At 42.7% G+C, this 13,560-nt stretch overlaps 1 protein-coding gene across 4 annotated transcripts in view; it reads left to right on the top strand.

Moving 5' to 3' along the window:
• Positions 1 to 13,560, top strand: part of zgc:152968 (uncharacterized protein LOC564848 homolog) — a 115,789-nt gene that overhangs the window by 79,535 nt on the left and 22,694 nt on the right. For 3 of the 4 annotated variants that reach the window (XM_061895335.1, XM_061895325.1, XM_061895317.1), the window contains exons 9-12: positions 1,016 to 1,153; positions 1,252 to 1,365; positions 1,437 to 1,510; positions 1,590 to 1,694. In XM_061895335.1, coding sequence (XP_061751319.1) covers positions 1,016 to 1,153; positions 1,252 to 1,365; positions 1,437 to 1,510; positions 1,590 to 1,694 — 431 coding nt within the window. Of the gene's footprint in view, positions 1 to 1,015; positions 1,154 to 1,251; positions 1,366 to 1,436; positions 1,511 to 1,589; positions 1,695 to 10,399; positions 10,671 to 13,560 lie in introns of those variants that run through there. The other variant, XM_061895344.1, reaches the window with a different exon arrangement.

Genomic DNA, 13,560 nt, shown 5'->3' with positions numbered 1-13,560 from the left:
CTGTGTTGGATCCGCTTTGGACTGGACTCTCGCGACTGTGTTGGATCCATTATGGATTGAACTTTCACAGTATCATGTTAGACATCCATTGCTTTCCTCCTCTCCAAGGTTCTCATAGTCATCATTGTCACCGACGTCCCACTGGGTGTGAGTTTTCCTTGCCCTTATGTGGGCCTACCGAGGATGTGGTAGTGGTTTGTGCAGCCCTTTGAGACACTAGTGATTTAGGGCTATATAAGTAAACATTCATTCATTGATTGATCTCTGCGCTGCTGATCCGCCTCCGCTTGGGATGGTTTCCTGCTGGCTCCGCTGTGAACGGGACTCTCGCTGCTGTGTTGGATCCGCTTTGGACTGGACTCTCGCGACTGTGTTGGATCCATTATGGATTGAACTTTCACAGTATCATGTTAGACATCCATTGCTTTCCTCCTCTCCAAAGTTCTCATAGTCATCATTGTCACCGACGTCCCACTGGGTGTGAGTTTTCCTTGCCCTTATGTGGGCCTACCGAGGATGTCGTAGTGGTTTGTGCAGCCCTTTGAGACACTAGTGATTTAGGGCTATATAAGTAAACATTGATTGATTGATTGAAGGACATGAAAGACATTAAAGCAGTGGTATGCAAAAGGTTGCATATTTCTTGGACGTACAAAGTTTCCATGGCAGAAATGTATAAAAGTATCCAGTAACAAACATACTTACTGCGTCATGATTTTAACTTTATGATTTATTGGTCTCACTAGGTGTTGCCAATAAAAATGACCACTCTCATTTCAATTTCAAGGCCATTCCAGACGCTCTGACTAATTTCCCTTGACCACGCCTTTTCTAACATTCCACATACAAAATATCAAATGCATGTACTCTGATTTGTGCTGATATTGTATCAGGATATTTTCATCATCCAATAATTAAGGCTCAAACAGCGATACGGTATTGAACAGTTGTACCGGGATACCCCTTATTCCTCCATCCAGGCAATGATTCTGATGCGTGTTCTTTTCCGTGGCAGACATGTCTTTGTATGAGATTTTGAGAGATTACATTCTGACGGAGGAGCAGCTGATTGAGAACAACTACCCTGTGCAACACCCGCAGAAGGCAGGCTGCGCTGTCCTTTTTGCAGACAACAAGAAGGGCAACAACGACCGTAAGAGCATTAGATAGACTTATTGCAGTAATATTTCTCTATCACCTTTGACCTGCATGTCACTTTGTTTCAATTTGTGTTTTTGTGCCTCTGAACAGCCTTCAAGAGGATTTGCTGTCGATGTGGAGCGACATACTCTGTTAGCAAAACGGGCCAACACACCCGCACGGAGGAGTGCAATTATCACTATGGCAAAGGAGTGGAGAACAGAGGTCATTAGCTCCCTCCTCTAATCCATTAAACACTATGTCGTCAGCGCTATTTGACTGTCTTCATGCCACAGTGCCAGGTGGGGTGGAGACGCGCTACAGCTGCTGTCAGGGAGTCATGGGCGCACCCGGATGCCAACTTTTTAAGGTGCGTTCGTCAACCACCTGCTTCGTGTTGGCCTAAAAGACTCCTTTTGTTGTTCATTTGTCACTTCTCTTTACTACAGTTGCATGTACACGATTCCTTCAGCCTGGAGGGATTCAAACGGACACTCCCAAAAAGTCCCACAGATGTCAGCTGCCCAGGAATCTACGCCCTCGACTGTGAAATGGTAACTTTTTGATTATTTGTAAGTCTTGTAGAAGGTTAGATGTTTGGTTTTGGAGCACACATAGTACCGGATTTTTGGGATTATTAATCGCTCCCGAGTATAGAATAGAGAATAGAGTTTTTATTGTCATTATTGCAATGAACAGGTTCAAAGAATTGGAGCAGCTCCTCCTAAGGTGCATATACAATATGGTAGTATAAATAGTAAAAAAAAAAAAATAAAGATAGAGATGACAGATGTATCTATGTATATTCATATCCACACAGATGCATATCTGTGTGGATATGAATATATATACACACATACATAAAACATTATTGCACATTGTAGTTCGAAAAAATAGAAAAACATTTAAACATTACACATGAGGACATGATGGACATATTGTGCTCACTCAGTGCCTGTTTAATGCTACTATGGCTCTTGGGTAAAAGCTATTTTTTAGTCTATTGGTGCTCGCTTTTAGCACCCTGTAGCGTCTGCCTGAGGGTAGCAGTTCCAGGTGGCTGTGCCCGGGGTGGAATGGGTCTTTCAGGATGCTCTGTGCTTACCTGAGACAGCGGGAGCTGTACAGGTCAGCCAGGGGGGCGGAGGGGGCATCCGATTAACTTCTGGGCGGTCTTTATGACTCTCTGGAGCGCCGTTCTCTCTGCGGCCGTGCAGCTGCTGTACCACACGCAGATGCAGTAGGTCAGGATGCTCTCAATGGAGCACCGGTAGAAGGACACCAGCAGTTCCTGTGAGAGGTGGTTGTTCCTGAGTATTCTCAGGAAGTGCAGTCTCTGGTGTGCCTTCTTGATGGTAGCCGTGGTGTTGGTGCTCCAGGATAGGTCGTCGGCCAGGTGGACTCCCAGGGAGCGGAAGTCGGAGACCCTCTCCACACAGTCACCACTGATGATCAGGGGCAGGATGTCCGTTTTTTTCCTCCTGAAGTCTATGACCAGCTCCTTGGTCTTGGAGGTGTTCAGGGCCAGGTTGTTGACTTTGCACCAATCCGACAGCTTCTCCACCTCATCCCGATATGCAGCCTCGTCTCCCTCCGAGATGAGCCCCACTACGGTGGTGTCATCCGCAAATTTGATGATGGAGTTGCTGGAGTGTGCAGGTGTGCAGTCGTATGTGTAGATGGAGTAGAGAAGGGGGCTCAGCACGCAGCCTTGTGGAGAGCCGGTACTGAGGTGCAGGCTTGATGACATGTGGCGACCCAACTGCACCCTCTGGGGGCGGTTGGATAAGAAGTCCTTAATCCACATGCAGATGGAGTTCGAGAGACCCAGGTCTGACAGTTTGGACACCAGTCTATCAGGAATAATGCTGTTAAATGCCGAACTATAATCCACAAAAAGCAGCCGCACGTAGCTCCCCCCCGTCTCCAGGTGACCCGGGGAGGAGTGTAGGGCTGTGGCGATGGCGTCCTCTGTGGACCTGTTGGTTCTGTAGGCAAACTGGTGTGGGTCGAGCTCGGGAGGGAGGACTGAGGTGATATGGGTCCGTACCAGCTTCTCGAAGCACTTCATAGCTATAGGTGTAAGTGCAACTGGACGGTAGTCATTCAGACATCTGACAGAGTTCTTCTTCGGCACCGGGATTATTGTGGAGGTCTTCAGGCATGATGGGATGACGGCCTGGGAGAGGGACTGGGTGAAGATCTTCGTAAATACTCCGGCCAGCTGGTCTGCACAGTCTCTTAGTACCTGACCCGGGACTCCATCTGGACCCATAGCCTTCCTCGGGTTCACTGCCTTCAGCGTGCGTCTCACCTCATGCTCCTCCAGTATAAGGATGCAGCTGCTGTGGGTGTTGAGTATACGTTGCACCGTCCGAAAATGCATAATAAAGAAGGAAAAAAACATATATACGTCGCACTGGAGTATAAGCCACATATTTGGGGGAAATTTATTTGATAAAATCCAACACCATGAATAGACATTTGAAAGGCAATTTAAAATAAAGAATAGTAAACAACCGGCTGAATAAGTGTACGTTATATGAGGCATAAATAACCAACTGAGAAGGTGCCTGGTGTGTTAACCTAACATATTATGGTAAGAGTCATTCAAATAACTATAACATATAGAACATGCTATACGTTTACCAAACAATCTGTCACTCCTAATCGATAAATCCCATGAAATGCCGCTTCCTCTTGTCGTTTCTGCTGCATATTTCACTACATCCAGCTTGTAATCTGCAGTACATGATTTCCTTTTCGGTGCCATTTTTGTTCAGCCCTTTCAGTTTTTATAAGTTACCGCCAACGATGAAATGATTCAGCTTAAAAGCTACGGCAGTAGCATATAGCAGTTAGCATTCCATTACCCACAATGCACTTCTGCCATGACCCTCCCCCGCCAAATTCTTATTGGTTGACGTGTGTGTGACGATTGCTGACATTTTCTTGGTCTCTTCCGCGAATGAGATAAATATTATTTGATATTGTGTAATCTGCAGTACATGATTTCGTTTTCGGTGCCATTTTTGTTCAGCCCTTCTCAGTTTTTATAAGTTACCGCCAACAATGAAATGATTCATTTTAATAGCTACGGCAGTAGCATATAGCAGTTAGCATTCCATTACCCACAATGCACTTCAGCCATGACCCTCCCCCGCCAAATTCTTATTGGTTGACGTGTGTGTGACGATTGCTGACATTTTCTTGGTCTCTTCCGCGAATGAGATAAATAATATTATTTGATATTGTGTAATCTGCAGTACATGATTTCCTTTTCGGTGCCATTTTTGTTCAGCCCTTTTCAGTTTTTATAAGTTACCGCCAACAATGAAATGATCCATTTTAATAGCTACGGCAGTAGCATATAGCAGTTAGCATTCCATTACCCACAATGCACTTCAACCATGACCCTCCCCCGCCGAATTCTTATTGGTTGACGTGTGTGTGACGATTGCTGACATTTTCTTGGTCTCTTCCGCGAATGAGATAAATAATATTTGATATTGTGTAATCTGCAGTACATGATTTCCTTTTCGGTGCCATTTTTGTTCAGCCCTTTTCAGTTTTTATAAGTTACCGCCAACAATGAAATGATCTATTTTAATAGCTACGGCAGTAGCATATAGCAGTTAGCATTCCATTACCCACAATGCACTTCAGCCATGACCGTCCCCCGCCAAATTCTTATTGGTTGACATGTGTGTGACGATTCCTGACGTGTGTGACGATTGCTGACATTTTCTTGGTCTCTTCCGCGAATGAGATAAATATTATTTATATTGTGTAATCTGCAGTACATGATTTCCTTTTCGGTGCCATTTTTGTTCAGCCCTTTTCAGTTTTTATAAGTTACCGCCAACAATGAAATGATCCATTTTAATAGCTACGGCAGTAGCATATAGCAGTTAGCATTCCATTACCCACAATGCACTTCAACCCTGACCCTCCCCCGCCAAATTCTTATTGGTTGACGTGTGTGTGACGATTGCTGACATTTTCTTGGTCTCTTCCGTGAATGAGATAAATATTATTTGATATTGTGTAATCTGCAGTACATGATTTCCTTTTCGGTGCCATTTTTGTTCAGCCCTTTTCAGTTTTTATAAGTTACCGCCAACAATGAAATGATCCATTTTAATAGCTACGGCAGTAGCATATAGCAGTTAGCATTCCATTACCCACAATGCACTTCAACCCTGACCCTCCCCCGCCAAATTCTTATTGGTTGACATGTGTGTGACGATTCCTGACGTGTGTGTGTGTGTGTGTGTGACGATTGCTGACATTTTCTTGGTCTCTTCCGCGAACGAGATAAATAATATTATTTGATATTGTGTAATCTGCAGTACATGATTTCCTTTTCGGTGCCATTTTTGTTCAGCCCTTTTCAGTTTTTATAAGTTACCGCCAACAATGAAATGATTCAGCTTAAAAGCTACGGCAGTAGCATATAGCAGTTAGCATTCCATTACCCACAATGCACTTCTGCCATGACCCTCCCCCGCCGAATTCTTATTGGTTGACGTGTGTGTGACGATTGCTGACATTTTCTTGGTCACTTCCGCGAATGAGATAAATATTATTTGATATTGTGTAATCTGCAGTACATGATTTCCTTTTCGGTGCCATTTTTGTTCAGCCCTTCTTAGTTTTTATAAGTTACCGCCAACAATGAAATGATCCATGTTATTAGCTACGGCAGTAGCATATAGCAGCTAGCATTCCATGTCCCACAATGCACTTCTTCCATGATCCTCCCCCGCCGAATTCTTATTGGTTGACGTGTGTGTGACGATTGCTGACATTTTCTTGGTCTCTTCCGCGAACGAGATAAATAATATTATTTGATATTGTGTAATCTGCAGTACATGATTTCCTTTTCGGTCCAATTTTTGTTCAGCCCTTCTCAGTTTTTATAAGTCACCGCCAACAATGAAATGACCCATTTTAATAGCTACGGCAGTAGCATATAGCAGTTAGCATTCCATTACCCACAATGCACTTCTGCCATGACCCTCCCCCACCAAATTCTTATTGGTTGACGTGTGTGTGACGATTGCTGACATTTTCTTGGTCTCTTCCGCGAATGAGATAAATAATATTTGATATTGTGTAATCTGCAGTACATGATTTCCTTTTCGGTCCAATTTTTGTTCAGCCCTTCTCAGTTTTTATAAGTTACCGCCAACAATGAAATGATCCATTTTAATAGCTACGGCAGTAGCATATAGCAGTTAGCATTCCATTACCCACAATGCACTTCAGCCATGACCCTCCCCCACCAAATTCTTATTGGTTGACGTGTGTGTGACGATTGCTGACATTTTCTTTGTCACTTCCGCGAATGAGATAAATATTATTTGATATTGTGTAATCTGCAGTACATGATTTCCTTTTCGGTGCCATTTTTGTTCAGCCCTTCTCAGTTTTTATAAGTTACCGCCAACAATGAAATGATCAATTTTAATAGCTACGGCAGTAGCATATAGCAGTTAGCATTCCATTACCCACAATGCACTTCTGCCATGACCCTCCCCTGCCAAATTCTTATTGGTTGACGTGTGTGTGACGATTGCTGACATTTTCTTGGTCACTTCCGCGAATGAGATAAATATTATTTGATATTGTGTAATCTGCAGTACATGATTTCCTTTTCGGTGCCATTTTTGTTCAGCCCTTTTCAGTTTTTATAAGTTACCGCCAACGATGAAATGATCCATTTTAATAGCTACGGCAGTAGCATATAGCAGTTAGCATTCCATTACCCACAATGCACTTAAGCCATGACCCTCCCCCACCAAATTCTTATTGGTTGACGTGTGTGTGACGATTCCTGACGTGTGTGTGTGACGATTGCTGACATTTTCTTGGTCTCTTCCGCGAATGAGATAAATAATATTTGATATTGTGTAATCTGCAGTACATGATTTCCATTTCGGTGCCATTTTTGTTCAGCCCTTTTCAGTTTTTATAAGTTACCGCCAACAATGAAATGATCCATTTTAATAGCTACGGCGGTAACATATAGCAGTTAGCATTCCATTACCCACAATGCACTTCTGCCATGACCCTCCCCCGCCAAATTCTTATTGGTTAACATGTGTGTGACGATTCCTGACGTGTGTGACGATTGCTGACATTTTCTTGGTCTCTTCCGCGAATGAGATAAATAATATTTGATATTGTGTAATCTGCAGTACATGATTTCCTTTTCGGTGACATTTTTGTTCAGCCTTTTCAGTTTTTATAAGTTACCGCCAACAATGAAATGATTCAGCTTAAAAGCTACGGCAGTAGCATATAGCAGTTAGCATTCCATTACCCACAATGCACTTCTGCCATGACCCTCCCCCACCAAATTCTTATTGGTTGACGTGTGTGTGACGATTGCTGACATTTTCTTGGTCTCTTCCGCGAATGAGATAAATAATATTTGATATTGTGTAATCTGCAGTACATGATTTCCTTTTCGGTCCAATTTTTGTTCAGCCCTTCTCAGTTTTTATAAGTTACCGCCAACAATGAAATGATCCATTTTAATAGCTACGGCAGTAGCATATAGCAGTTAGCATTCCATTACCCACAATGCACTTCAGCCATGACCCTCCCCCACCAAATTCTTATTGGTTGACGTGTGTGTGACGATTGCTGACATTTTCTTTGTCACTTCCGCGAATGAGATAAATATTATTTGATATTGTGTAATCTGCAGTACATGATTTCCTTTTCGGTGCCATTTTTGTTCAGCCCTTCTCAGTTTTTATAAGTTACCGCCAACAATGAAATTATCAATTTTAATAGCTACGGCAGTAGCATATAGCAGTTAGCATTCCATTACCCACAATGCACTTCTGCCATGACCCTCCCCTGCCAAATTCTTATTGGTTGACGTGTGTGTGACGATTGCTGACATTTTCTTGGTCACTTCCGCGAATGAGATAAATATTATTTGATATTGTGTAATCTGCAGTACATGATTTCCTTTTCGGTGCCATTTTTGTTCAGCCCTTTTCAGTTTTTATAAGTTACCGCCAACGATGAAATGATCCATTTTAATAGCTACGGCAGTAGCATATAGCAGTTAGCATTCCATTACCCACAATGCACTTAAGCCATGACCCTCCCCCACCAAATTCTTATTGGTTGACGTGTGTGTGACGATTCCTGACGTGTGTGTGTGACGATTGCTGACATTTTCTTGGTCTCTTCCGCGAATGAGATAAATAATATTTGATATTGTGTAATCTGCAGTACATGATTTCCATTTCGGTGCCATTTTTGTTCAGCCCTTTTCAGTTTTTATAAGTTACCGCCAACAATGAAATGATCCATTTTAATAGCTACGGCGGTAACATATAGCAGTTAGCATTCCATTACCCACAATGCACTTCTGCCATGACCCTCCCCCGCCAAATTCTTATTGGTTAACATGTGTGTGACGATTCCTGACGTGTGTGACGATTGCTGACATTTTCTTGGTCTCTTCCGCGAATGAGATAAATAATATTTGATATTGTGTAATCTGCAGTACATGATTTCCTTTTCGGTGACATTTTTGTTCAGCCTTTTCAGTTTTTATAAGTTACCGCCAACAATGAAATGATTCAGCTTAAAAGCTACGGCAGTAGCATATAGCAGTTAGCATTCCATTACCCACAATGCACTTCTGCATGACCCTCCCCCGCCGAATTCTTATTGGTTGACGTGTGTGTGACGATTGCTGACATTTTCTTTGTCACTTCCGCGAATGAGATAAATAATATTTGATATTGTGTAATCTGCAGTAGATGATTTCCGTTTCGGTGCCATTTTTGTTCAGCCCTTTTCAGTTTTTATAAGTTACCGCCAACAATGAAATGATCCATTTTAATAGCTACGGCAGTAGCATATAGCAGTTAGCATTCCATTACCCACAATGCACTTCTGCCATGACCCTCCCCCACCGAATTCTTATTGGTTGACGTGTGTGTGACGATTGCTGACATTTTCTTGGTCTCTTCCGCGAATGAGATAAATAATATTTGATATTGTGTAATCTGCAGTACATGATTTCCTTTTCGGTGCCATTTTTGTTCAGCCCTTTTCAGTTTTTATAAGTTACCGCCAACAATGAAATGATCCATTTTAATAGCTACGGCAGTAGCATATAGCAGTTATCATTCCATTACCCACAATGCACTTCAGCCATGACCGTCCCCCGCCAAATTCTTATTGGTTGACATGTGTGTGACGATTCCTGACGTGTGTGACGATTGCTGACATTTTCTTGGTCTCTTCCGCGAATGAGATAAATATTATTTGATATTGTGTAATCTGCAGTACATGATTTCCTTTTCGGTGCCATTTTTGTTCAGCCCTTTTCAGTTTTTATAAGTTACCGCCAACAATGAAATGATCCATTTTAATAGCTACGGCAGTAGCATATAGCAGTTAGCATTCCATTACCCACAATGCACTTCTGCCATGACCCTCCCCCGCCAAATTCTTATTGGTTGACGTGTGTGTGACGATTGCTGACATTTTCTTGGTCTCTTCCGCGAACGAGATAAATAATATTATTTGATATTGTGTAATCTGCAGTACATGATTTCCTTTTCGGTGCCATTTTTGTTCAGCCCTTTTCAGTTTTTATAAGTTACCGCCAACAATGAAATTATCCATTTTAATAGCTACGGCAGTAGCATATAGCAGTTATCATTCCATTACCCACAATGCACTTCAGCCATGACCCTCCCCCGCCGAATTCTTATTGGTTGACGTGTGTGTGACGATTCCTGACGTGTGTGTGTGTGTGTGTGTGACGATTGCTGACATTTTCTTGGTCTCTTCCGCGAATGAGATAAATATTTGATATTTTACGGTAATGTGTTAATAATTTCACACAAAAGTCGCACCACCGGCCAATTTATGAAAAAAAACTGACTTATAGTCCGAAAAATACGGTGTGTTATTATCACTTCTCATAAATCGGCCTGGGCCGATTACGATAAGACAATTAACCGACAAATGAAAATTAAGTAGATAAATCACTATGTGCATGGTTCAAGAGCATTCATGCTTTTCAGCAGTTGTGCGCATTTGTGCCATAGCGGAATGAAAGAGGTGAATTCTCTTCTCCTTCATTAAGTGTCTTGGACTCTATCCGCTGAGGCGGAGCTGTTAGCCTCACACATGTAGCAGCTAACGTGGACAAAATGATAACAAAACCAATTTCCACCGCATCAATGTGGCAATATTTCATTTTAAACCTTAGGAACAAGATGAGCGGATCCAAGCAGAGGAGCCAGTTTGCTGGAATACAACACACCTGCAGGCCCACTTGGAACAGTCCACACTCACTGAGGCGTTTGAGGAAGTTAAGTGCAAACAGCACAAAATGTGGGGTTCAAATCACTAAATCGCCAAACTTGCTGCCATTTAATACCCCGGGAAAAACTAGCATTTCTTAAAAGTGCTGCAAACTTTTGACAGTTGACAGTTTACCATGAATTGATTAACGTGGACCCCGACTTAAACAAGTTGAAAAACTTATTCGGGTGTTACCATTTAGTGGTCAATTGTACGGAATATGTACTGTACTGTGCAAACTACTAATAAAAGTATCAATCAATCAAAGTCACGTTGTCATGCCACTTAGTGTTTCCTCGCTTGGAATCTGCCAAATTTAAGTTTTTTTTTGGTTTTTTTTTCGTATGGCCTGTAAATACATCTGCTTTTCTCTCCCTGAGAGAGCATGAGGAGGGGGGGGGGGGGGGGGGGGTGTATATTGTAGCGTCTCGGAAGAGTTAGGGGTTCTGGGTAGGGATGCACCGAAATGAAAATCAATCAATCAATCAATGTTTATTTATATAGCCCCAAATCACAAATGTCTCAAAGGACTGCACAAATCATTACGACTACAACATCCTCGGAAGAACCCACAAAAGGGCAAGGAAAACTCACACCCAGTGGGCAGGGAGAATTCACATTCAGTGGGACGCCAGTGACAATGCTGACTATGAGAAACCTTGGAGAGGACCTCAGATGTGGGCAACCCCCCCCCTCTAGGGGACCGAAAGCAATGGATGTCGAGCGGGTCTAACATGATACTGTGAAAGTTCAATCCATAGTGGCTCCAAGACAGCAGTGAGAGTCCCGTCCACAGGAAACCATCTCAAGCGGATCAGCAGCGTAGAGATGTCCCCAACCGATACAGGCGAGCGGTCCATCCTGGGTCTCGACTCTGGACAGTCATTTGTGGCCAAAGCCGAATAAAATTTAAAAGCTTGGCCGAATACCGAATAATGAATGCAGTTTTTAACAATTTTTTTTTATATTGCATAAATAGCCTAGAATAAATATTTAGACATGTTTTTCATATAAAGTAATTTTTTATTGAATATTGACATTTTTTTAAATAATCCAGTAGCCCTTGCTTTTCAAAAAAAAGCACAAGGTTTTTCATTTCTATTAGGCCTTCAAACAAAACATGCATTCCAAAAAAAAAATAAAGTGCATAAAAGTGGATAAACCCACAACAAATGAATTATTGTCCTTTTTGGCAAAAGTCTGCTTAGCCACAGTAGATATGCTAATAATGTAAACAGAGGCCCCACTAAATCTCAATAAGTGTGTGCTTGTAACCTCATACACTTATACAGGTACACAACATTGTAACCTCATACACTTATACAGGTACACAACATTGTAACCTCATACACTTATACAGGTACACAACATTGTAACCTCATACACTTATACAGGTACACAACATTGTAACCTCATACACTTATACAGGTACACAACATTGTAACCTCACACACTTATACAGGTACACAACATATCCCAACGTCACTGCACGTTGGTTGATTGCGTCACCGCGTCAAAAAATTGCGTCACACGCCACTATTCGGCCTTGTTTTTAACTCATTCCACCGAAGGCCGAATGTGGCTTTTTTTTGCCATATTCGGCCGAATATATTCGGTTACTGCGATGAGGTGGCGACTTGTCCAGGGTGTACCCCGCCTTCCGCCAGATTGTAGCTGAGATAGGCGCCAGCGCCCCCCCGCGACCCCAAAAGGGAACAAGCGGTAGAAAATGGATGGATATATTCGGTTACCGATTAATCGGTGCATCCCTAGTTCTGGGTATTTGTTCTGTTGTGTTACGGTGCGGATGTTCTCCCAAAATGTTTGTCATTCAGTAGTTGGATTAAAAATTTGGGCCCTATCCGAATTGCTTCGTTTAACATTATCTCAATCATCAATCAATCAATGTTTATTTATATAGCCCCAAATCACAAATGTCTCAAAGGGCTGCACAAATCATTACGACTACAGCATCCTCGGAAGAACCCACAGAAGGGCAAGGAAAACTCACACCCAGTGGGCAGGGAGAATTCACATTCAGTGGGACGCCAATGACAATGCTGACTATGAGAAACCTTGGAGAGGACCTCAGATGTGGGCAACCCCCCCCCCTCTAGGGGACCGAAAGCAATGGATGTCGAGCGGGTCTAACATGATACTGTGAAAGTTCAATCCATAGTGGCTCCAAGACAGCAGTGAGAGTCCCGTCCACAGGAAACCATCTCAAGCGGATCAGCAGCGTAGAGATGTCCCCAACCGATACAGGCGAGCGGTCCATCCTGGGTCTCGACTCTGGACAGTCAGTACTTCATCCATGGTCATCGGACCGGACCCCCTCCACAAGGGAGGGGGGGACATAGGAGAAAGAAAAGAAGCGGCAGATCAACTGGTCTAAAAAGGAGGTCTATTTAAAGGCTAGAGTATACAGATGATATATATACAGTATCTCCCTCTCGGATTGCCTTTCGAAGCACTTAACATGCGGGAAAAGCTCACCAATTTTTGCGAGCGTATCCGGTCCTGCGAACAATTATATATTGTTGAAATGTCAAAAATTACTCAGTAGCGCCCCCTTGAAAACTAGGAAAAAATTGGAACCTTCCACTAGTTTGACGTATGGTCCCGCAAATATTTGTTGACGTCAATCACGACAAGACGCGTAAAAGTCTCAAGAGCCCATATTTGAAAACAAAGTCTATCTTGATTTCTGTTTACACCAAAAACAGGGGTCTTGTTTTAACGAACTCCGCTTAGGGACTTTGACCAAATGGGCCACGGTTAAAATGACAGACAAGCGATGAAAAATTGCGAAGGAATTTTGCCTATGCCATAAGACGTGGGCGTGACATGGCACCAAACTTTGATCTGACGGTTCGCCGCAAAGCTTTCAAGATTTTTAACGCGGCTCCACATAGTCCGATCACCGTAAGAATTGGTTAAAATGATTATACCACAAAGTTCTAGATGGGTCAATACGCATTTGTGGTTGGGTGCAGCCTGACGGAAATCAATCAATCAATCAATGTTTACTTATATAGCCCTAAATCACTAGTGTCTCAAAGGGCT

Source organism: Nerophis ophidion, linkage group LG01, assembly GCF_033978795.1.
Source record: "Nerophis ophidion isolate RoL-2023_Sa linkage group LG01, RoL_Noph_v1.0, whole genome shotgun sequence".
NCBI lineage: Eukaryota > Metazoa > Chordata > Actinopteri > Syngnathiformes > Syngnathidae > Nerophis > Nerophis ophidion.
The sequence above is the reverse complement of the archived record's forward strand: the minus strand, read 5'-3'. Positions and strand labels throughout refer to the sequence as shown.